The following is a 24,265-nucleotide window of genomic DNA, read 5'->3' as shown; positions in this document are numbered from 1 at the left end:
TCTCTCTGTCTCTCTCTGTCTCTCTCTGTCTCTCTCTCTCTCTCTGTCTCTCTCTCTCTCTCTCTACACAGTGAGCACTAAAACAGTCGCTGCTAATCTTCTCCTCCTGACTTAGCCCCCCTTTCCCCCACTCCCCGTCCTCCTCCTTTTCCCAGGCCCGCTGCCAAGGTTACAACAGGGATGAGAGAGGGAGGAAAGAAAGGAGGGGGAGGGGAAACGAGGACTGCAGGGGAGGGACCTGCAGTATGCACGAGGAGCTTCGGTGAAGAGAGGGAATAAGCAGCAGAATCATTTCTGGAGCTGAGCAGCTGCAGGGTATAGAGTCGTGTGTGTCCGTGCAGTGTTCATGGCTTTGTGTGTGGTGTGTGACACTGGGACTTGCCCCGGCTCACTTAGCTCACACCCATCGAAGCCACAGGACGTCCCCAGAGCTGCTGCTGTATTAAACAAGGACTGCACTACAGGAACAACCTGACAAGGAGAGAGGAGAAGACAGAAAGGAGAGAGAACACAGAGGAGGAGAGGAGAGAAAGGAGAGAGAGAGAGAACACAGAGGAGAAACGAGAGAGAGAGAACACAGAGAAGAAGAGGAGGAGGAGAGGAGAGAAAGGAGAGAGAGAACACAGAGAAGAAGAGGAGGAGGAGAGGAGAGAAAGGAGAGAGAGAACACAGAGAAGAAGAGGAGGAGGAGAGGAGAGAAAGGAGAGAGAGAGAACACAGAGAAGAAGAGGAGGAGGAGAGGAGAGGAGAGAAAGGAGAGAGAGAGAACACAGAGAAGAAGAGGAGGAGGAGAGGAGAGGAGAGAAAGGAGAGAGAGAGAACACAGAGAAGAAGAGGAGGAGGAGAGGAGAGAAAGGAGAGAGAGAGAACACAGAGAAGAAGAGGAGGAGGAGAGGAGAGAAAGGAGAGAGAGAGAACACAGAGAAGAAGAGGAGGAGGAGAGGAGAGAAAGGAGAGAGAGAGAACACAGAGAAGAAGAGGAGGAGGAGGAGAGGAGAGAAAGGGGAGAGAGAGAGAGAACAGAGAAGAAGAGGAGGACAGGGAAAGAGAGAAGTACACAGCGTGTTGGAGAAGAGTAGAGGAGAAGAAGAGGAGCAGAGGAGGAGAGGAGGAGAAGAGGTGAAGTGGGAAAGAGGAGAGGAAGAGGAGAGAAGTGGAGGAGTAGAGGAGAAGAAGGGGAAGAGAAGGGCAGGAGGGGAGTGCACACCGCAGCTTGTATTAGAAGGAGAAAAGGAAGTTGAGAACCGTCGGAGTGGTTGTAAAGGAGCTGAACTTCTCAGAAGAGACTTTCTGTCATGTTTACTTCAGTCCGGACCCTTTGTGTTCAGGACACAATGTCCAGGCTACTATCCTCAGAGTCTGGCCGCTGCCGATGAGTCCGTCCATACAGCCGCTGCATACACAGAGCACTGTCGCTTTTACCGTACTTTGTTGTTGGTCAGGAGGGAGGCGCAAAGGGAGCTGAAATGCAGAATGTACCAGAGGAATGGAGAGAAGAACAGAGGGCTGGAGGAGGAGGAGAGGTGGATGCTAAACCCTGGGAGGGTCGAGAGGCCTTATTCCAAATTAACACTGTTAACTCCAAACAGGATATGGACAGAGGGAAAGAGAATGGAGAGACCGGGGTTAAGGAGAGGAGGAAGGAGAATGTAGAGATGATGAACGAAGGGGGAAAGGGGACGGAGAAAGAGTCCCTGATGATGGAGCTGACCCGTTTGGTTCAGAAGACAGTGAAGGAGAGTAGCTGGTGGGAGAGGCGAGGCATTGACATCACTATCCTGGTCCTGGCCTTTCTCCTGTTACCTCCAGGTAATCCATACACCTGTCTCACACACTTCATACACCTGTCTCGCACACTTCATACACCTGTCTCACACACTTCATACACCTGTCTCACACACTTCATACACCTGTCTCGCACACTTCATACACCTGTCTCGCACACTTCATACACCTGTCTCACACACTTCATACACCTGTATCACACACTTTATACACCTGTCTTGCACACTTTATACACCTGTCTCACACACTTTATACACCTGTCTCACACAATTCATACACCTGTCTCACACACTTCATACACCTGTCTCACACACTTCATACACCTCTATCACACACTTCATACACCTGTCTCACACACTTCATACACCTGTCTCACACACTTCATACACCTGTCCCACACACTTCATACACCTGTATCACACACATCATACACCTGTCTCACACACTTCATACACCTGTCTCGCACACTTCATACACCTGTCTCACACACTTCATACACCTGTATCACACACTTTATACACCTGTCTTGCACACTTTATACACCTGTCTCACACACTTTATACACCTGTCTCACACAATTCATACACCTGTCTCACACACTTCATACACCTGTCTCACACACTTCATACACCTCTATCACACACTTCATACACCTGTCTCACACACTTCATACACCTGTATCACACACTTTATACACCTGTCTTACACACTTTATACACCCGTCTCACAGACTTCATACACCTGTCTCACACACTTCATACACCTGTCCCACACACTTCATACACCTGTATCACACACTTCATACACCTGTCTCACACACTTCATACACCTGTCTCACACACTTCATACACCTGTCTCACACACTTCATAAACCTGTCTCACACACTTCATACACCTGTCTCACACACTTCATACACCTTTATCCTATCCCAAGGTAAGACATCTACCTGCACATCGCAATACACACACCCGTCTCACAGACTTTATAGTGGTCCTCTCTGGCTCAGTTGGTAGAGCGTGGCGCTTGCAATGCCAGGATTGTGGGTTCGATTGCTGCTGGGTCCACGTATGCACGCATGACTGTAAGTCGCTTTGGATAAAAGTGTCTGCTAAATGGCATTATGATATACTAAAGGTAAACATAGTTTTATCACATTCAGTTCACCAGGTAAGACACCAGGTCACAGCTTGACCTGAAACACCTGTCTGGTGCTTGTCTCCACCCCCCCACCATGTGTCTCCCATTTTCCCCATTTATCCCCATTATCCCCATTATCCCCATTTTCCCCATTATCCCCTGTGTATTTATATCTGTGTTTTCTGTTTATCTGTTGCCAGTTTGTCTTGTTTTATCAGGTCTTACCAGCGTGTTTCCCCTTTTCTCCAGTTCTCCAGTTCTTGTTTTCTAGTCTTCCCAATTCTAACCTTTCTGCCTGTCCTGAACCTGAACCTGCCTGCTGTTCTGTCCCTGATTGACTCTGTCTTGGATTACGAACCTCTGCCTGCCCTCGACCAGCCCCTTGCATGTCCCTTTGTTACAATAAATATTCTGAGAACCGAACTATCCGTCTCCTGTGTCTGCGTCTGCGTCATATTCTGAGTCGTGATAATATGAACTGGCCATGACTGACCCAGCAGACCAGCTCCGCAACGCTGTCTCCTTCCAAGGAGCTGCAATTGGAAGACACGTGTCATGTTATATCTTGTCCCTGTGCTTTCTCTTCTCTTCGTTTCCCCCTGCTGGTCGTATTAGGTTACTATCTTTCTCTCTCTCTTTCGTTCCGTTCCTGCTCCCAGCTGTTCCCCATTCTCCTAACGACCTCGTTTACTCTCTCACACCTGTCTCCTCTTTTGCCCTCTGATTAAGTCTCTATTTCTCTCTCTGTTTCTGCTTCTGTCCTTGTCGGATTCTTGTTTGCTTTGCCCTTGTCCCGTCCTGTCGTAATCTGCCTCTTTATTAGATGCTACGTGTGAGCAGGTGTCTTTGTCCTCTACGGCCCGCGCCTACCCTGAGGGACCTGCAGTCTGTTGCCGCTAGCCCTGCAATTCTCCTCTACTACTAGAAGGAGGACTCTCCTGCAAAGATAGAGGATTTATGTTTTCCCTGTTTGGACATCTCCTGTAACGATTGAGGATTTATGTTTTCCCTGTTTGGACATTAAAAGACTGTTTCTGTTGAATCGCTGTTGGGTCCTCACTCATCTGCATAACAACACGAGGAGTTACTTCAAACCTTTATGGAAAGACTCTAGATCTTGGCAGGATGCGATGACCACGCTTTCACTGCATTGCTTGAGCAATTCCACGGATTATCTACTAGGCAACAAGCCTCTAGGGTAAACCCCCAGACTCTCAGTAACCCCGCTACCAGCGGCGCTTCTCCCCAGCCTCCCCTGGCACCCCGAGAACCCCGCTTAGCTCCTCCGGAGCGCTACGCTGGAGATCCGGGAACCTGTCGGGCATTTCTCTTTCAATGCTCCCTCATTTTGAGCTGCAGCCCTCTTTGTTTCGCTGAAAGATAGCGTACCTGATAACGCTGGTGTCCGGGAGGGCCCTCGCCTGGGCTTTTGGTGGTGTGGGAGCAATAATCCACCGTTTGCCTCAGTTTGGAGGAGTTTGTGGTGGAGGTTAGCAAGGTGGTAGAAAGGTGCCCGGGAGCTACTTCAACTGTGCCAATTTGCCTCTCCCTTCTCTTTGTGGAGAAGAAGGACAAAACCCTGGGCCTGTGTATCGACTATCGGGGCCTTAATGACATCACGGTTAAAAAACTTTACCCTCTACCACTCATCTCCTCAGCTTTCAAGCCTCTCCAGGGGGTGACGATCTTCTCGAAGTTGGACCTTTAGAACACCTACCACCTGGTTCGGATATGGGAAGATTACGAATGAAAGACAGCCTTTAACACTGCTAGCGGGCACTATCAGTACCTTGTTATGCCATTCAAACTGACCAACGCTGCTGCAGTGTTCCAGGCCCTGGTCAATGATGTGCTCTGTGATCTGTTGAACCGGTTTGTGTTTGTCTACCTTGACGACATCCTTGTTTTTTCCCATTCAGCTCAAGAGCACGTCCTTCGTGTCCGACAGGTCCTTCAGCGTCTCCTGGAGAACCAGCTTTTTGTTAACCTATTCAACCTATGGGGGCGCTATGTTATTATTGGATAAAAAAACGTGCCCATTTTAAGCGCAATATTTTGTCACGAAAAGATGCTCGACTATGCATATAATTGGCAGCTTTGGAAAGAAAACACTGACGTTTTCAAAACTGCAAAGATATTATCTGTGAGTGCCCCAGAACTGATGCTACAGGCGAAACCAAGATGTAACCTCAAACAGGAAATGAGCTGAATTTTTGAAGCTCTGTTTTACTATCGTCTCCTTATATGGCTGTGAATGTGCCGTGAACGAGCTTATGCTCTCTGCCATTCGTCCAAGATGTCTGCAGCATTGTGACATATTTGTAGGCATATCATTGGAAGATTGGCCATAAGAGACTACATTTGCCAGGTGTCCGCCCGGTGTCCTTTGTCTAAATTGGTGCGCAATTCTCAGTGGCAATCATTTTACCATGCCATTCAGAGGGAGAAGCACACTTCCAGGAACGATACATCATTGAAGAGATATGTAGAAAAACACCTTGAGGATTGATTCTAAACAACGTTTGCCATGTTTTAGTCGATATTATGGAGTTATTTTGGAAAAAGTTCAGCGTTTTTATAACTGAATTTTCGGGTTTTTTTGGTAGCCAAACATGACGCAGAAAACGGACCGATTTCTCCTGCACAAATAATCTTGCAGGAAAACTGAACATTTGCTATCTAACTGAGAGTCTCCTCTTTGAAAAGATCCAAAGTTCTTCAAAGGTAAATGATTTATTGAATATTTTTGCTGGTTTTTGTGAAAATGTTGCCTGCTAATGCTAACGCTAAATGCTAATGCTAACGCTAAATGCTAAATGCTAGTTTGCTATGGTTGAGAAGCATATTTTTGAAAATCTGAGATGACAGTGTTGTTAACAAAAGGCTAAGCTTGATTTAATTTCATTTGCGATTTTCATGAATAGTTAACGTTGCGTTATGGTAATGGTCTTGAGGCTGTAGTCATGATCCCGGATCCGGGTTGGCTCGACGCAAGAAGTTAAAGCAGATAAATGTGACTTCCATCTCTCCACCATTTCCTTCCTAGGATACGTCATCGCTGCAGGAAATATTCAGATGTGATTCTGACAAGGTGAAAGCGGTGGCCTCAACCCACATCCAGAGTGCAGCTGCAACGTTTCCTGAGGTTTGCCCATTTTTACCACCGTTTCATCCGGGGTTACAGCAGCTTCCCCTATCTGAGCACTCACCTCTCCCAAGGTTCCGTTCACGTGGTCTCCAGCAGCTGACCAGGTGTTCTCGGACCTCAAGCATCGATTCACCACAGCTCCCATTTTAATTCATCCGGACCTGTTCCGTCAGTTTGTGGTGGAGGTCGAGTCCCAGCTTTCTGCCCAGGACCAAAAGCTGCATCCCTGCGCTTTCCCTTCCCATCGTCTTAATGCCGTTGAGAGGAACTATGACGTGGGAAATCGAGAACTACTCGTGGTCAGAATGGCGATGGAAGAGTGGAGGCGCTGGTTAGAGGGGCCGGAACATCCAATCTTAGTGTGGACTGACCATAAGAACCTGGAATATCTCTGCATCGCTAAGCGCCTCAACTCAAGGCAGGCTCGATGGGCCTTGTTGTTAAATTAAATTTGACTATCTCCTACCGCCCTGGGTCCAAGAATGTGAAGCCTGATGCGCTCTCACGCCTGTACAGCCCGTTGCCACACCGCCTGACCCCGAGACCATCCGCCGTACCTCCTGTCTATCGGCTGCAGTCATTTGGAGTATAGATAGCCTGGTCTGTAACCAGATGTTTGTTCCTGACGACATTCGTCGCTGCCTGCACTCTGTGCACAGAATAAGACTCCACGGCAAGCTCTGGCTGGCCTCATTCAACCACTCCCTGTTCCTCACCACCCCTGGTCCCATATATCCCTGGGCTTCGTCACTGGCCTCATTCAACCACTCCCTGTTCCTCACCACCCCTGGTCCCATATATCCCTGGGCTTCGTCACTGGCCTCATTCAACCACTCCCTGTTCCTCACCACCCCTGGTCCCATATATCCCTGGGCTTCGTCACTGGCCTCATTCAACCACTCCCTGTTCCTCACCACCCCTGGTCCCATATATCCCTGGGCTTCGTCACTGGCCTCATTCAACCACTCCCTGTTCATCACCACCCCTGGTCCCATATATCCCTGGGCTTCGTCACTGGCCTCATTCAACCACTCCCTGTTCATCACCACCCCTGGTCCCATATATCCCTGGGCTTCGTCACTGGCCTCATTCAACCACTCCCTGTTCCTCACCACCCCTGGTCCCATATATCCCTGGGCTTCGTCACTGGCCTCATTCAACCACTCCCTGTTCCTCACCACCCCTGGTCCCATATATCCCTGGACTTCGTCACTGGTCTTCTTCCGTCAGATGGCAACACCACTATCCATTCGGTGGTGGATAGGTTTTCCAAAGCCGCCCATTTCATTCCCCTTCCCAAGTTACCCTCAGACAAGGAGACGGCCCAGCTCATGATGCAGCACGTCTTCCAGATCCATGGACTTCCGGTCTCTGATCGCGGCCCTCAGTTCTCGTCCCGATCCCGGAAGGCGTTCTTCACCCTCATCGGGTCGTCAGCCAGCCTGTCATCCGGTTTTCATCCCCAGTCTAACGGCCAGTTGGAGTGAGCCAATCAGGAACTGGAGACGGCTCTTTGTTGCCTCCTCTCCCCCAATCCCATCAACTGGAGCAAGCAACTTGTGTGGGTGGAAAACGTCCACAACACCCTTCCCTGCTCGGCCACTGGTCTCTCGCCTTTAGAGAGTTCCTTGGGATATCAGCCCCTGCTCTTTCCTGAGCAAGAGGAAGAAGTCAGCATACCTTCTGCCCAGATGTTTGTCCGCCGCTGTCGCTGTACCTGGAAGAGAGCCCGGTCCGCTCTTATCAAGTCCACCTCCAGGTATCGTCTCGGGCAGAGGGTATGGCTTTCCACTCCGGATGGAGTTCCCCAAACTTTCCCCCTGCTTTATCAGCCCTTTCCCCCCATCTCTCAAATCCTTAGTCCCACTGCTGTTCGCCTTCTATTGCCCCACACCCTCCGTATACGTTCCACTTTTCATGTGTCTAGGATTAAACCTCTGTCTCACAGCCCTGTGTCTCCTTTTGTCAGTTTGTCCTGTTTGGTCAGGTCTTACCAGCGTGTTTCTCCTGTTCTCAAGTTTTCCAGTCTTCCCGGTTCTGACCTTTCTGCCTGCCCTTGACCTTTCTGCCTGCCTTTGACCTTTCTGCCTGCCCTTGACCTTTCTGCCTGTCTTGACCTGCCCTTTGCCTGTCCATTATTATAATAAATATCCCGAGAACCGAACAATCCGCCTCCTGTGTCTTTGTCTGGGTCATATCCTGAGTCGTGATACATCTATCTAACAACCGCAAAACTGGTTGAAATGACATCTTTTCAAACGATTTTGCTCACTGGGTTTTAGCCTGGTCAACCAGGTTAACAATTGGTTCAATAGTGAGAGTAACATTTAGTCTGGTTAAACCAGGCTGACGCCTTATAGTCATAAAAGGTCAAACATATTCGTATAGGTTTACCACATCCTGTGTAACATGCAGATGTGTTGTAAATACACAGGGAGAAGGGAAGTGAGAAATCCACTATACTAAAACATGAAGGATTATGGCTGTAAAGTAATCCCACATTTGAGTCATCTGGCCAAACAAGGTCCCGTAGAGGAGAAGGGAAGTGAGAAATCCACTATACTAAAACATGAAGGATTATGGCTGTAAAGTAATCCCACATTTGAGTCATCTGGCCAAACAAGGTCCCGTAGAGGAGAAGGGTCAGGACCAGAAACGGATACCACGTGCTTGATAGCAGAATAGAATGTTCAGGGAAGCTGTTCTCTAAGCTGTGTTTCAAATGGCAGGAGTAGAATGGAGTAGAACTGTGTTTCAAATGGCAGGAGTAGAATGGAGTAGAACTGTGTTTCAAATGGCAGGAGTAGAATGGAGTAGAACTGTGTTTCAAATGGCAGGAGTAGAATGGAGTAGAACTGTGTTTCAAATGGCAGGAGTAGAATGGAGTAGAATTGTGTTGCAAAATGGTCCAATGAAGATATTTTTTATGCTTATTCATGTAGCCTGGTCACAGAGCTGTTTGTCATGACAATGACCTTAGCAGTTGGCAAGACATGAAAAACAGATCTGGGACCAGGCTAACGCTAACGGCTAGATGTTTGCCTGTTCTACATTCCATAATGTGGAATATTTGCGTCTAGAACAACGTGTAAACTTTCCACCCTTTGTTAGACTCCACTTCTTCCCCATATCCCTCACTCTATCATGCCCTGACCTTAGAGAGCTTTTTATATCTCTATTCTGGTTTGGTCAGGGTGTGATTTGGGTGGGCATTCTATGTTCTTTTTTCTATGTTTTGTATTTCTTTGTTTTGGCCGGGTATGGTTCTCAATCAGGGACAGCTAACTATCGTTGTCTCTGATTGGGAACCATAGCTTTTTCCCACCTATGTTTTTTGGGTAGTTATGTTCTGTTTAGTGTTTTCTGCACCTGACAGGACTGTTTCAGTTTCGTTTACTCTCTTTGTTATTTTGTTATAGAGTTCAGTTTAAATAAAAAGCACAAACACTTACGACGCTGCGCTTTGGTCCGATTATTCCTCATCCAACGACGACACCTGTTACACTCTCCTTAACTCCTCAACTACATCTCTCCTTAACTCCTCAACTACATCTCTCCTTCCACATACCCCTCTCTCCTCAACTACACCTATCCTTCCCCATATCCCTCTCTCCTCATCTCCTCAACTACATCTCTCCTTCCACATACCCCTCTCTCCTCAACTACACCTCTCCTTACCGATATCCTTCTCTCCTTAACTACATCTCTCCTTCCCCTTATCCCTCTCTCCTTAACTCCTCAACTACATCTCTCCTTCCCCATATCCCTCTCTCCTCAACTCCTCAACTACACCTCTCCTTACCGATATCCTTCTCTCCTTAACTACATCTCTCCTTCCCCATATCCCTCTCTCCTCAACTCCTCAACTACACCTCTCCTTACCGATATCCTTCTCTCCTTAACTACATCTCTCCTTCCCCATATCCCTCTCTCCTCAACTCCTCAACTACACCTCTCCTTACCGATATCCTTCTCTCCTTAACTACATCTCTCCTTCCCCATATCCCTCTCTCCTTAACTCCTCAACTACATCTCTCCTTCCCCATATCCCTTTCTCCTTAACTCCTCAACTACATCTCTCCTTCCCCATATCCCTCTCTCCTTAACTACATCTCTCCTTCCCCATATCCCTCTCTCCTTAACTCCTCAACTACATCTCTCCTTCCCCATATCCCTCTCTCCTTAACTCCTCAACTACATCTCTCCTTCCCCATATCCCTCTCTCCTCAACTCCTCAACTACACCTCTCCTTCCCCATATCCCTCTCTCCTCAACTCCACCTCTCCTTCCCCATATCCCTCTCTCCTCAACTCCTCAACTACACCTCTCCTTCCCCATATCCCTCTCTCCTCAACTCCTCAACTACACCTCTCCTTCCCCATATCCCTCTCTCCTCAACTCCTCAACTACACCTCTCCTTCCCCCTCTCTCCTTAATTTAATTTAATTTATTTGGACTTTTATTTAACCAGGCAAGTCAGTTAAGAACAGTGGGTTAACTGCCTGTTCAGGAGCAGAACGACAGATTTGTACCTTGTCAGCTCGGAGGTTTGAACTCGCAACCTTCCGGTTACTAGTCCAACGCTCTAACCACTAGGTTACCCTGCCGCCCCTCAACTACATCTCTCCTTCTCCATATCCCTACTCAACTACGTACATCTCTCCTTCCCCATATCCCTCTCTCCTCATCTCCTCAACTACACCTATCCTTCCCCATATCCCTCTCTCCTTATCTCCTCAACGACATCTCTCCTTCCCCATACCCCTCTCTCAACGACATCTCTCCTTCCCCATACCCCTCTCTCAACGACATCTCTCCTTCCCCATACCCCTCTCTCAACGACATCTCTCCTTCCCCATACCCCTCTCTCAACGACATCTCTCCTTCCCCATACCCCTCTCGCAACGACATCTCTCCTTCCCCATACCCCTCTCTCAACTACATCTCTCCTTCCCCATACCCCTCTCTCCTCAACTACATCTCTCCTTCCCCATACCCCTCTCTCAACTACGCCTCTCCTTCCCCATACCCCTCTCTCCTCAACTACATCTCTCCAACCCTATATCCCTCTCTCCTCAACTACACCTCTCCTTCCCCATACCCCTCTCTCCTCAACTACACCTCTCCTTCCCCATACCCCTCTCTCCTCAACTACATCTCTCCATCCCTATATCCCTCCCTCCTCAACTACATCTCTCCTTCCCCATACCCCTCTCTCCTCAACTACACCTCCCCATATCCATCTCTCCTTATCTCCTCAACGACATCTCTCCTTCCCCATACCCCTCTCTCCTCAACTACATCTCTCCATCCCTATATCCCTCTCTCCTCTCCTCATCTCCTCTACTCATCTCCCCTTCTTTGTTTCTCCTCCAGCGTTTCTGCTGCTGGGCTCATCCCAGTTCCTGGTGTTTGTCCTGGGCATGGTGCTGATGGGGGTGTCCCATGCTGTCATTTCCATTAAGGGAACCCACCTGGCCAGCCACGGATCGCTGAGCGAGTCCCACGCCTGGGCCGAGTTCTGGGCTGTCTTCTTCATAGAGGTAAGAGGGGGTGGTCGGGGGGGGATCTGTGATCTAATGTCACCAGATACATGGTATAATTGCTGTATTTTCAGCTAGTAATTCAGCCATCTGTCTGTCCAGGTGTGTGGGTCGTTCACAGCAAGGGCAGGTGTAATAGGCCACATTAAGATGCATCATGCCCACACCAACGTGATCGGCCTCGGTGACTCCAGCACCTGGAAGATACCCTGTCTACCCCGGAGCGTCTACCTGTTCATCGCACCCCTGGCTATACCCATTATCACACCTCTGGTGGCACTAGGTGAGGCAAAGACAGGGTGTGTGTGTGTGTGTTTCCAGGTGTAGCGTCTACACGTGCGCTGTGTAAGATACATAATGCTCTGCTGTTTGGTTGTTTTGAAACAGGAACTTGTTGATACCTGTGTTAAGAGAATCATGTTTCAAAAGGCTGACAATAACATTATTGTTTAGGTCCCTTCTTATTTACATTGATATTTTCACTCCAGGCTGTGATGGTGGAACTGTCTGTGTCTCTGGTCTCTGTCTCTGGTCTCTGGTCTCTGGTCTCTGGTCTCTGGTCTCTGGTCTCTGGTCCCTGTCTCTGGTCTCTGGTCCCTGTCTCTGGTCTCTGGTCTCTGGTCTCTGGTCTCTGGTCTCTGTCTCTGGTCTCTGGTCCCTGTCTCTGGTCTCTGGTCCCTGTCTCTGGTCTCTGGTCCCTGTCTCTGTCTCTGTCTCTGGTCTCTGGTCCCTGTCTCTGGTCTCTGGTCCCTGTCTCTGTCTCTGTCTCTGTCTCTGGTCCCTGTCTCTGGTCTCTGGTCCCTGTCTCTGGTCTCTGGTCCCTGTCTCTGGTCTCTGGTCTCTGGTCCCTGTCTCTGGTCCCTGTCTCTGTCTCTGTCTCTGGTCTCTGGTCCCTGTCTCTGGTCTCTGGTCCCTGTCTCTGTCTCTGTCTCTGGTCTCTGGTCCCTGTCTCTGGTCTCTGGTCCCTGTCTCTGGTCTCTGGTCTCTGGTCTCTGGTCTCTGGTCCCTGTCTCTGGTCTCTGGTCTCTGTCTCTGGTCCCTGTCTCTGTCTTTGTCTCTGGTCTCTGGTCCCTGTCTCTGGTCCCTGGTCTCTAGCCTCTAGTCTCTGGTCTCTGTCCTCTGGTCTCTGGTCTCTGGTCTCTGGTCCCTGTATCTGTCTCTGGTCTCTGTCTCTGGTCTCTGTCTCTGGTCCCTGTCTCTGGTCCCTGTCTCTGGTCCCTGGTCTCTAGCCTCTAGTATCTGGTCTCTGGTCTCTGGTCCCTGTATCTGTCTCTAGTCTCTGGTCTCTGGTCCCTGTCTCTGGTCTCTGGTCCCTGTCTCTGGTCTCTGGTCTCTGGTCCCTGTCTCTGGTCTCTGGTCCCTGTCTCTGGTCTCTGGTCCCTGTCTCTGGTCTCTGGTCTCTGGTCCCTGTCTCTGGTCTCTGGTCCCTGTCTCTGGTCTCTGATCCCTGTCTCTGGTCCCTGTCTCTGGTCTCTGGTCTCTGGTCCCTGTCTCTGGTCCCTGTCTCTGGTCCCTGTCTCTGGTCCCTGGGTCTCTAGCCTCTAGTCTCTGGTCTCTGGTCTCTGGTCCCTGTCTCTGGTCCCTGTCTCTGGTCTCTGGTCCCTGTCTCTGGTCTCTGGTCCCTGTCTCTGGTCTCTGGTCTCTGGTCCCTGTCTCTGGTCTCTGGTCCCTGTCTCTGGTCTCTGGTCCCTGTCTCTGGTCTCTGGTCCCTGTCTCTGTCTCTGTCTCTGGTCTCTGGTCCCTGTCTCTGGTCCCTGTCTCTGGTCTCTGGTCTCTGGTCCCTGTATCTGTCTCTGGTCCCTGTATCTGTCTCTGGTCTCTGTCTCTAGTCTCTGGTCTCTGGTCCCTGTATCTGTCTCTGGTCTCTGTCTCTAGTCTCTGGTCTCTGGTCCCTGTCTCTGGTCCCTGTCTCTGGTCTCTGGTCTCTGGTCTCTGGTCCCTGTCTCTGGTCTCTGGTCCCTGTCTCTGGTCTCTGGTCCCTGTCTCTGGTCTCTGGTCTCTGTCTCTGGTCTCTGTCTCTGGTCTCTGTTTCGTGACCAAAGACACGACTGAAACAGGAACCAAAACACCGCAATTTATGTGTTCAGTGGATATATATAAATTAATGTGATATTTATTTGTCTCTCTCTCTCTCTCTCTCTCTCTCCCTCTCTCTCTCTCTCTCTCTCTCTCACCAATTGATTGTACAACGTACCCACATACAGTACCAGTCAAAAGATTGGTTACACCTAGCCATTCAAGGGTTTTTCTTTCCACACATATAGTCAGGGTGATATTGGGGTTGGAGACATGTTTATCTGGTCATTATAAAGAACAACTTCACTGAGCCTTGCAGTTGGAAAACCACATTACTGTCGTAGATGCGCCTCCCCCCGCCTTCAATCCTCTACTTGTCTACAGGCGGTTGCTTTCGCCCTACCACTCAAACGACCCCCCCATCTGTGTGTGTCCTGTAGGTCAGCTGAAGGACCACTCGGTGAGCCAGGCCCTGAGGACAGTCCTGATGGTGTTCCTGGGGTTCTACTCTCAATACTGGCTACTGATGCGTGTGTCTGGGTTCCAGTGTCCGTACAGCAGCCTCCTCTGCATGCTGCTCTGCAGGGCCATGTTCTCTATACCTTACATACACGTTAACATCTTCCAGGTGAGATGGTGAACAACACGCATGTACACACCCGGACGGACACACACACACACACTCACACACACACACACACACACACACACACTCACACACACACACACACACACACACACACACACACACACACACACACACACACACACACACACACACACACACACACACACACACTTAACTCTTTCTTGAACTGCACTGCTGTTTAAGGCCTTGTAAGGTAACATTTCACAGTAAGGTCTACACTGTTGGTTAAGGGCTTGTAAGGTAACATTTCACAGTAAGGTCTACACTGTTGGTTAAGGGCTTGTAAGGTAACATTTCACAGTAAGGTCTACACTGTTGGTTAAGGCCTTGTAAGGTAACATTTCACAGTAAGGTCTACACTTGTTGTATTCGGCACGTGACAAATAAAGTTTGATTTGATAACAACAAAGTCAGGAATAAATAATAAATAAATGGGTAGTTGCTGATCTGGTCATTATTTGGGTTGATTAGTATTTGGGTCAAACTGTTAACTCAGTCTTTAGTAGAAAAATCCCCCCTCCCCTCCCCCCCTCCACACTTCACAATGCAGCATTGTGTCCTCACAGCTTCTACCAGGAATTTGAACATTTCAGGCAGTTCAAAGGCTACAGAAAAAAGCCCATTCATGCATAACTTTCCCAGACGTAGCCTTTCGTTTCCAGTCTATTGTGTTAATGAGTACAAAAGGTTTTTTTGAAGTGGGATTGAATGAATCAGTGATTATTGATGTAGTTAAACCCATGGGGTAGAGGTGGGGTGGAGGGGTGGGGGGTGGGGGGACGCTTGTGTCAAAAGTAGTGCACTAAACTGGGAATACCGTGCAATTTGGGATGCAGTCCTTATGTTCTTCAGGGTTGAGTACTAAACGTGAAGGAAAAACCACTTCCCTTAATAGTACTGTATGTTGTTGTTCTGTTTGTGTTTCTATTGTTGTCCCCATCCTCCCTGGTACTCCCACTGTGACTGTCCCTGTACTGTTGTCCCCATCCTCCCTGGTACTCCCACTGTGACTGTCCGTGTACTGTTGTCCCCATCCTCCCTGGTACTCCCACTGTGACTGTCCGTGTACTGTTGTCCCCATCCTCCCTGGTACTCCCACTGTGACTGTCCCTGTACTGTTGTCCCCATCCTCCCTGGTACTCCCACTGTGACTGTCCCTGTACTGTTGTCCCCATCCTCCCTGGTACTCCCACTGTGACTGTCCCTGTACTGTTGTCCCCATCCTCCCTGGTACTCCCACTGTGACTGTCCCTGTACTGTTGTCCCCATCCTCCCTGGTACTCCCACTGTGACTGTCCCTGTACTGTTGTCCCCATCCTCCCTGGTACTCCCACTGTGACTGTCCCTGTACTGTTGTCCCCATCCTCCCTGGTACTCCCACTGTGACTGTCCCTGTACTGTTGTCCCCATCCTCCCTGGTACTCCCACTGTGACTGTCCCTGTACTGTTGTCCCCATCCTCCCTGGTACTCCCACTGTGACTGTCCCTGTACTGTTGTCCCCATCCTCCCTGGTACTCCCACTGTGACTGTCCCTCTCGGGCCCTGTACTGTTGACCCCATCCTCCCTGGTACTCCCACTGTGACTGTCCCTGTACTGTTGTCCCCATCCTCCCTGGTACTCCCACTGTGACTGTCCGTGTACTGTTGTCCCCATCCTCCCTGGTAATCCCACTGTGACTGTCCCTGTACTGTTGTCCCCATCCTCCCTGGTACTCCCACTGTGACTGTCCCTGTACTGTTGACAACATCCTCCCTGGTACTCCCACTGTGACTGTCCCTGTACTGTTGTCCCCATCCTCCCTGATACTCCCACTGTGACTGTCCCTGTCCTGTTGTCCCCATCCTCCCTGGTACTCCCACTGTGACTGTCCGTGTACTGTTGTCCCCATCCTCCCTGGTACTCCCACAGTGACTGTCCCTGTACTGTTGTCCCCATCCTCCCTGGTACTCCCACTGTGACTGTCCCTGTACTGTTGACAACATCCTCCCTGGTACTCCCACTGTGACTGTCCCTGTACTGTTGTCCCCATCCTCCCTGGTACTCCCACTGTGACTGTCCCTGTACTGTTGACACCATCCTCCCTGGTACTCCCACTGTGACTGTCCCTGTACTGTTGACACCATCCTCCCTGGTACTCCCACTGTGACTGTCCGTGTACTGTTGTCCCCATCCTCCCTGGTACTCCCACTGTGACTGTCCCTGTACTGTTGTCCCCATCCTCCCTGGTACTCCCACTGTGACTGTCCCTGTACTGTTGTCCCCATCCTCCCTGGTACTCCCACTGTGACTGTCCCTCTCGGTCCCTGTACTGTTGTCCCCATCCTCCCTGGTACTCCCACTGTGACTGTCCCTGTACTGTTGTCCCCATCCTCCCTGGTACTCCCACTGTGACTGTCCCTCTCGGGCCCTGTACTGTTGACAACATCCTCCCTGGTACTCCCACTGTGACTGTCCCTGTACTGTTGTCCCCATCCTCCCTGGTACTCCCACTGTGACTGTCCGTGTACTGTTGACCACATCCTCCCTGGTACTCCCACTGTGACTGTCCCTGTACTGTTGACAACATCCTCCCTGGTACTCCCACTGTGACTGTCCCTGTACTGTTGTCCCCATCCTCCCTGGTACTCCCACTGTGACTGTCCCTGTACTGTTGTCCCCATCCTCCCTGGTACTCCCACTGTGACTGTCCCTCTCGGGCCCTGTACTGTTGACAACATCCTCCCTGGTACTCCCACTGTGACTGTCCCTGTACTGTTGTCCCCATCCTCCCTGGTACTCCCACTGTGACTGTCCGTGTACTGTTGACCACATCCTCCCTGGTACTCCCACTGTGACTGTCCCTGTACTGTTGACAACATCCTCCCTGGTACTCCCACTGTGACTGTCCCTGTACTGTTGTCCCCATCCTCCCTGGTACTCCCACTGTGACTGTCCCTGTACTGTTGTCCCCATCCTCCCTGGTACTCCCACTGTGACTGTCCCTGTACTGTTGTCCCCATCCTCCCTGGTACTCCCACTGTGACTGTCCCTCTCGGGCCCTGTACTGTTGTCCCCATCCTCCCTGGTACTTCCACTGTGACTGTCCCTGTACTGTTGTCCCCATCCTCCCTGGTACTCCCACTGTGACTGTCCCTGTACTGTTGTCCCCATCCTCCCTGGTACTCCCACTGTGACTGTCCCTGTACTGTTGTCCCCATCCTCCCTGGTACTCCCACTGTGACTGTCCCTGTACTGTTGTCCCCATCCTCCCTGGTACTCCCACTGTGACTGTCCCTGTACTGTTGACACCATTGCAGAAGTATGTAACTGAATGGGCCCATAGAGATGAATAGTAATGTTTATAGGTAGACCTCCAGCAGCCCGATCACGCTGGACTCTACATCCCAACATTCTACTGTATTGTTAATGTGTCCAGAACAGCAAAAACATGTTTCTCTGGACTCTACATCCCAACATTCTACTGTATTGTTAATGTGTCCAGGGCAGTAAAAACATGTTTCTCTGGACTCTACATCCCAACATTCTACTGTATTGTTAATGTGTCCAGAACAGCAAAAACATGTTTCTCTGGACTCTACATCCCAATGTTCTACTGTATTGTTAATGTGTCCAGAACAGCAAAAACATGTTTCTCTGGACTCTACATCCCAACATTCTACTGTATTGTTAATGTGTCCAGGGCAGTAAAAACATGTTTCTCTGGACTCTACATCCCAACATTCTACTGTATTGTTAATGTGTCCAGAACAGCAAAAACATGTTTCTCTGGACTCTACATCCCAACATTCTACTGTATTGTTAATGTGTCCAGAACAGCAAAAACATGTTTCTCTGGACTCTACATCCCAACATTCTACTGTATTGTTAATGTGTCCAGGGCAGCAACAACATGCCAACAGTTTCTCTGTGGGTATCTTTCTCTTCGCTGAATCAGCAGGGTTTCAGACAAACCCTGAGCAGGTCTTTCCTTTAAACCGTCCTCTCCTGTTCCGTACAGCACATCGGCCTGTCTATGTTCTCCCCGACCCGCCGGCCCAAGAGGATTTACCAGATGACCCACGGGGTTCTGAACCTTCCCCGGAACCCCCTGCTGGACTGGACCTTCGGACACTCCCTCATCAACTGTCACGTGGAACACCACCTCTTCCCCTTCCTCTCGGACAACATGTGTCTCAAGGTACAATGTGTTTGTGTCCCAAATGGCACCCTATTCCCCATAGGGCTCAGGTCAAAAGTAGTGCACTACCTAGGGAATAGGATATCATAGGACACAGACAGTGTGTCTGTCAAATATGTGTGGGGAAAGTCAGGATTGGGGCCAATTCCATTTCACATTTACTAATTGAAAATCAATGAGGAATTGATCAAATTGAAATGGAATTGACCCCAACCTTGTTTACATTGCAATAACAGTATATCTGTCAAATATACATTAATCAAATTAGCTTCTTTCAAGAAAATTACATTCACGTTCACCTCCTAACTACATGGAAATATATGACAACTGCTGATGTAAAACAAAAATGTCTTGATAAAATAAATGTGATCGATTTGAAGCTATTTCCTTTCCTCCCTCCTCTCCTCTCAGGTAAAGCCCATTGTGTCCCAGTATCTAAAGGAGAAGGCACTTCCATACCAGGAAGACACATATCTCTCCCGTCTGCAGCTCTTCTTTCACAAGTACCAGGAGCTCATGGTGTTCGCCCCGCCCATCACCGAGCTGGTGGGGGTGCAATGATGGAGGGGGGAAGGAGAGAGGGAGAAGGAGAGAGGGAGACGGAGAGAGGGAGACAGAGAGGGAGACTGAGAGAGGGAGATAGAGAGAGGGAGACTGAGAGAGGGAGACAGAGAGAGGGAGACGGAGAGAGGGCGACGGAGAGAGGGCGACAGAGAGAGGGTGACAGAGAGAGGGAGACAGAGAGAGGGAGAGAGAGGGAGACAGAGAGAGGGAGACAGAGAGAGGGAGACAGAGAGAGGGAGACTGAGAGAGGGAGACAGAGAGAGGGAGACTGAGAGAGGGAGACAGAGAGAGGGAGACAGAGAGAGGGAGACTGAGAGAGGGAGACGGAGAGAGGGCGACGGAGAGAGGGCGACAGAGAGAGGGAGACAGAGAGAGGGAGACAGAGAGAGGGAGACAGAGAGAAGGAGACAGAGAGGGCGACAGACAGAGAGAGGGCGACAGAGAGAGGGCGACAGAGAGAGGGAGACAGAGAGAGGGAGACAGAGAGAGGGCGACAGACAGCGAGAGGGCGACAGAGAGAGGGGGACAGACAGAGGGAGACAGAGAGAGGGCGTCAGAGAGAGGGCGACAGAGACAGAGAGAGGGAGACAGAGAGAGGGCGACAGAGAGAGGGCGACAGAGAGAGGGCGACAGAGAGAAGGAGACAGAGAGAGGGCGTCAAAGAGAGGGCGACAGAGAGAAGGAGACAGAGAGAGGGCGTCAGAGAGAGGGCGACAGAGACAGAGAGAGGGAGACAGAGAGAGGGCGACAGAGACAGAGAGAGGGAGACAGAGAGAAGGAGACAGAGAGAGGGAGACAGAGAGAGAGACAGAGAGAAGGAGACAGAGAGAGGGAGACAGAGAGAGGGAGACAGAGAGAGAGGGAGACAGAGAGAGGGAGACAGAGAGAGGGAGACAGAGAGAGGGAGACTGAGAGAGGGAGACAGAGAGAGGGAGACAGAGAGAAGGAGACAGAGAGAAGGAGACAGAGAGGGCGACAGACAGAGAGAGGGCGACAGACAGAGAGAGGGCGACAGAGAGAGGGAGACAGAGAGAGGGAGACAGAGAGAGGGCGACAGACAGCGAGAGGGCGACAGAGAGAGGGGGACAGACAGAGGGAGACAGAAAGAGGGCGTCAGAGAGAGGGCGACAGAGACAGAGAGAGGGAGACAGAGAGAAGGAGACAGAGAGAGGGCGACAGAGAGAGGGCGACAGAGAGAAGGAGACAGAGAGGGCGACAGACAGAGAGAGGGCGACAGACAGAGAGAGGGCGACAGAGAGAGGGCGACAGAGAGAGGGAGACAGAGAGAGGGAGACAGAGAGAGGGAGACAGAGAGAGGGCGACAGACAGCGAGAGGGCGACAGAGAGAGGGGGACAGACAGAGGGAGACAGAGAGAGGGCGTCAGAGAGAGGGCGACAGAGACAGAGAGAGGGAGACAGAGAGAGGGAGACAGAGAGAGGGCGACAGAGACAGAGAGAGGGAGACAGAGAGAAGGAGACAGAGAGAGGGAGACAGAGAGAGAGACAGAGAGAAGGAGACAGAGAGAGGGAGACAGAGAGAGGGAGACAGCGAGAGGGAGACAGAGAGAGAGGGAGACAGAGAGAGGGAGACAGAGAGAAGGAGACAGAGAGAGGGCGACAGAGAGAGGGCGACAGAGAGAAGGAGACAGAGAGGGCGACAGACAGAGAGAGGGCGACAGACAGAGAGAGGGCGACAGAGAGAGGGCGACAGAGAGAGGGAGACAGAGAGAGGGAGACAGAGAGAGGGAGACAGAGAGAGGGCGACAGACAGCGAGAGGGCGACAGAGAGAGGGGGACAGACAGAGGGAGACAGAGAGAGGGCGTCAGAGAGAGGGCGACAGAGACAGAGAGAGGGAGACAGAGAGAAGGAGACAGAGAGAGGGCGAGAGAGAGAGGGCGACAGAGAGAAGGAGACAGAGAGAGGGCGTCAAAGAGAGGGCGACAGAGAGAAGGAGACAGAGAGAGGGCGTCAGAGAGAGGGCGACAGAGACAGAGAGAGGGAGACAGAGAGAGGGCGACAGAGACAGAGAGAGGGAGACAGAGAGAAGGAGACAGAGAGAGGGAGACAGAGAGAGAGACAGAGAGAAGGAGACAGAGAGAGGGAGACAGAGAGAGGGAGACAGCGAGAGGGAGACAGAGAGAGAGGGAGACAGAGAGAGGGAGACAGAGAGAGGGCGACAGAGACAGAGAGAGGGAGACAGAGAGAGGGCGACAGAGACAGAGAGAGGGAGACAGAGAGAAGGAGACAGAGAGAGGGAGACAGAGAGAGAGACAGAGAGAAGGAGACAGAGAGAGGGAGACAGAGAGAGGGAGACAGAGAGAGGGAGACAGAGAGAGAGGGAGACAGAGAGAGGGAGACAGAGAGAGGGAGACTGAGAGAGGGAGACAGAGAGAGGGAGACAGAGAGAAGGAGACAGAGAGGGCGACAGACAGAGAGAGGGCGACAGACAGAGAGAGGGCGACAGAGAGAGGGCGACAGAGAGAGGGCGACAGAGAGAGGGAGACAGAGAGAGGGAGACAGAGAGAGGGAGACAGAGAGAGGGCGACAGACAGCGAGAGGGCGACAGAGAGAGGGGGACAGACAGAGGGAGACAGAGAGAGGGCGTCAGAGAGAGGGCGACAGAGACAGAGAGAGGGAGACAGAGAGAAGGAGACAGAGAGAGGGCGACAGAGAGAGGGCGACAGAGAGAAGGAGACAGAGAGGGCGACAGACAGAGAGAGGGCGACAGACAGAGAGAGGGCGACAGACAGAGAGAGGGCGACAGACAGAGAGAGGGCGACAGACAGAGAGAGGGCGACAGAGAGAGGGAGACAGAGAGAGGGAGACAGAGAGAGGGAGACAGAGAGAGGGCGACAGACAGCGAGAGGGCGACAGAGAGAGGGGGACAGACAGAGGGAGACAGAGAGAGGGCGTCAGAGATAGGGCGACAGAGACAGAGAGAGGGAGACAGAGAGAAGGAGACAGAGAGAGGGCGACAGAGAGAAGGAGACAGAGAGAGGGCATCAAAGAGAGGGCGACAGAGAGAAGGAGACAGAGAGAGGGCGTCAGAGAGAGGGCGACAGAGACAGAGAGAGGGAGACAGAGAGAGGGCGACAGAGACAGAGAGAGGGAGACAGAGAGAAGGAGACAGAGAGAGGGAGACAGAGAGAGAGACAGAGAGAAGGAGACAGAGAGAGGGAGACAGAGAGAGGGAGACAGAGAGAGGGAGACAGAGAGAGAGGGAGACAGAGAGAGGGAGACAGAGAGAGGGAGACAGAGAGAGGGAGACTGAGAGAGGGAGACAGAGAGAGGGAGACAGAGAGAGGGAGACAGAGAGGGCGACAGACAGAGAGAGGGCGACAGACAGAGAAAGGGCGACAGAGAGAGGGCGACAGAGAGAGGGAGACAGAGAGAGGGAGACAGAGAGAGGGAGACAGAGAGAGGGCGACAGACAGCGAGAGGGCGACAGAGAGAGGGGGACAGACAGAGGGAGACAGAGAGAGGGCGTCAGAGAGAGGGCGACAGAGACAGAGAGAGGGAGACAGAGAGAAGGAGACAGAGAGAGGGCGACAGAGAGAGGGCGACAGAGAGAAGGAGACAGAGAGAGGGCGTCAGAGAGAGGGCGACAGAGACAGAGAGAGGGAGACAGAGAGAAGGATACAGAGAGAGGGAGACAGAGAGAAGGAGACAGAGAGAGGGAGACAGAGAGAGGGAGACAGAGAGAGAGGGAGACAGAGAGCGGGAGACAGAGAGAGGGAGACAGAGGTCAGAGGTGGAGGATGACATGCACCTACTAACTAACCCATGCTGTCATTGGATTAACAGATTGTTAACACTGTCCTATCTAGCAGGATCAATAAGAGCTCAAACTAACTGGCATTAACACAGCTGCAAATTCATCAATTATTCCTGTGGAAAAACAATTAAATGAACTGTAACGAATACATCATCTTCATAATCTAAGACTGTAATATGATAGCTACCAATGATCTCTAGTCAAGACAGTGTGTGTATTTAATGGTACATACATATTTTCATAAACTGAGCTGTGTTGTTCCCTTATGTGATCTATCAGAGTAATAAAAGAATACAGAAACACACCACATTACCTAGACAGTGTCCAAATCATATTAACATGTAACAATATTCAACCGCTAATATCAATGTGATGTAAATGAAAAACCTCTTGATACCTGCTACATGTGTCTTTTTTGATTTCAAGGCTCATAGGCCTCTCGTCCAAACTAGTCCACTACTTTTGACCAAGGCTCATAGGCCTCTCGTCCAAACTAGTCCACTACTTTTGACCAAGGCTCATAGGCCTCTCGTCCAAACTAGTCCACTACTTTTGACCAAGGCTCATAGGCCTCTCGTCCAAACTAGTCCACTACTTTTGACCAAGGCTCATAGGCCTCTCTTCCAAACTAGTCCACTACTTTTGACCAAGGCTCATAGGCCTCTCGTCCAAACTAGTCCACTACTTTTGACCAAGGCTCATAGGCCTCTCGTCCAAACTAGTCCACTACTTTTGACCAAGGCTCATAGGCCTCTCGTCCAAACTAGTCCACTACTTTTGACCAAGGCTCATAGGCCTCTCGTCCAAACTAGTCCACTACTTTTGACCAAGGCTCATAGGCCTCTCGTCCAAACTAGTCCACTACTTTTGACCAAGGCTCATAGGCCTCTCGTCCAAACTAGTCCACTACTTTTGACCAAGGCTCATAGGCCTCTCGTCCAAACTAGTCCACTACTTTTGACCAAGGCTCATAGGCCTCTCGTCCAAACTAGTCCACTACTTTTGACCAAGGCTCATAGGCCTCTCGTCCAAACTAGTCCACTACTTTTGACCAAGGCTCATAGGCCTCTCGTCCAAACTAGTCCACTACCTTTGACCAAGGCTCATAGGCCTCTCGTCCAAACTAGTCCACTACTTTTGACCAAGGCTCATAGGCCTCTCTTCCAAACTAGTCCACTACTTTTGACCAAGGCTCATAGGCCTCTCGTCCAAACTAGTCCACTACTTTTGACCAAGGCTCATAGGCCTCTCGTCCAAACTAGTCCACTACTTTTGACCAAGGCTCATAGGCCTCTCGTCCAAACTAGTCCACTACTTTTGACCAAGGCTCATAGGCCTCTCGTCCAAACTAGTCCACTACTTTTGACCAAGGCTCATAGGCCTCTCGTCCAAACTAGTCCACTACTTTTGACCAAGGCTCATAGGGCTATCGTCAAAACTAGTCCACTACTTTTGACCAAGGCTCAC

The 24,265-nt window shown here is 50.7% G+C and overlaps 2 protein-coding genes across 2 annotated transcripts; both read left to right on the top strand.

The window, feature by feature from the left end:
- Nucleotides 1-1,464: 1,464 nt before the first annotated feature.
- Nucleotides 1,465-19,353, top strand: LOC115118897 (fatty acid desaturase 6-like). The gene is made up of 6 exons (XM_065002670.1): nt 1,465-1,809; nt 11,448-11,614; nt 11,717-11,897; nt 14,071-14,258; nt 18,279-18,458; nt 18,870-19,353. The coding sequence occupies exons 1-6, from the start codon at nt 1,467-1,469 to the stop codon at nt 19,017-19,019; spliced, it is 1,209 nt and encodes a 402-aa protein (XP_064858742.1). The 5' UTR covers nt 1,465-1,466; the 3' UTR covers nt 19,020-19,353.
- Nucleotides 19,354-19,934: 581 nt separating this feature from the next.
- Nucleotides 19,935-21,502, top strand: LOC135561247 (zinc finger CCCH domain-containing protein 13-like; the record flags this gene model as incomplete). Its single annotated transcript, XM_065002671.1, has 1 exon — nt 19,935-21,502. A coding segment is annotated over one exon (1,464 nt), but the record flags the coding sequence as incomplete, so codon positions are not given.
- Nucleotides 21,503-24,265: the final 2,763 nt, after the last annotated feature.

The sequence above is a fragment of the Oncorhynchus nerka genome, linkage group LG16, assembly GCF_034236695.1.
Source record: "Oncorhynchus nerka isolate Pitt River linkage group LG16, Oner_Uvic_2.0, whole genome shotgun sequence".
NCBI classification, from domain to species: Eukaryota; Metazoa; Chordata; class Actinopteri; order Salmoniformes; family Salmonidae; genus Oncorhynchus; species Oncorhynchus nerka.
The sequence above is the reverse complement of the archived record's forward strand: the minus strand, read 5'-3'. Positions and strand labels throughout refer to the sequence as shown.

Excerpts from the sequence above, each read along its gene's own strand:
- LOC115118897 (XM_065002670.1), top strand. The coding sequence starts at position 1,467 with ATGCAGAATGTACCAGAGGAATGGAGAGAAGAACAGAGGGCTGGAGGA. Across the intron at positions 1,810-11,447 it reads CTTTCTCCTGTTACCTCCAG|CGTTTCTGCTGCTGGGCTCA; the intron begins GTAATCCATACA and ends TTTCTCCTCCAG. Across the intron at positions 14,259-18,278 it reads TACACGTTAACATCTTCCAG|CACATCGGCCTGTCTATGTT; the intron begins GTGAGATGGTGA and ends TGTTCCGTACAG.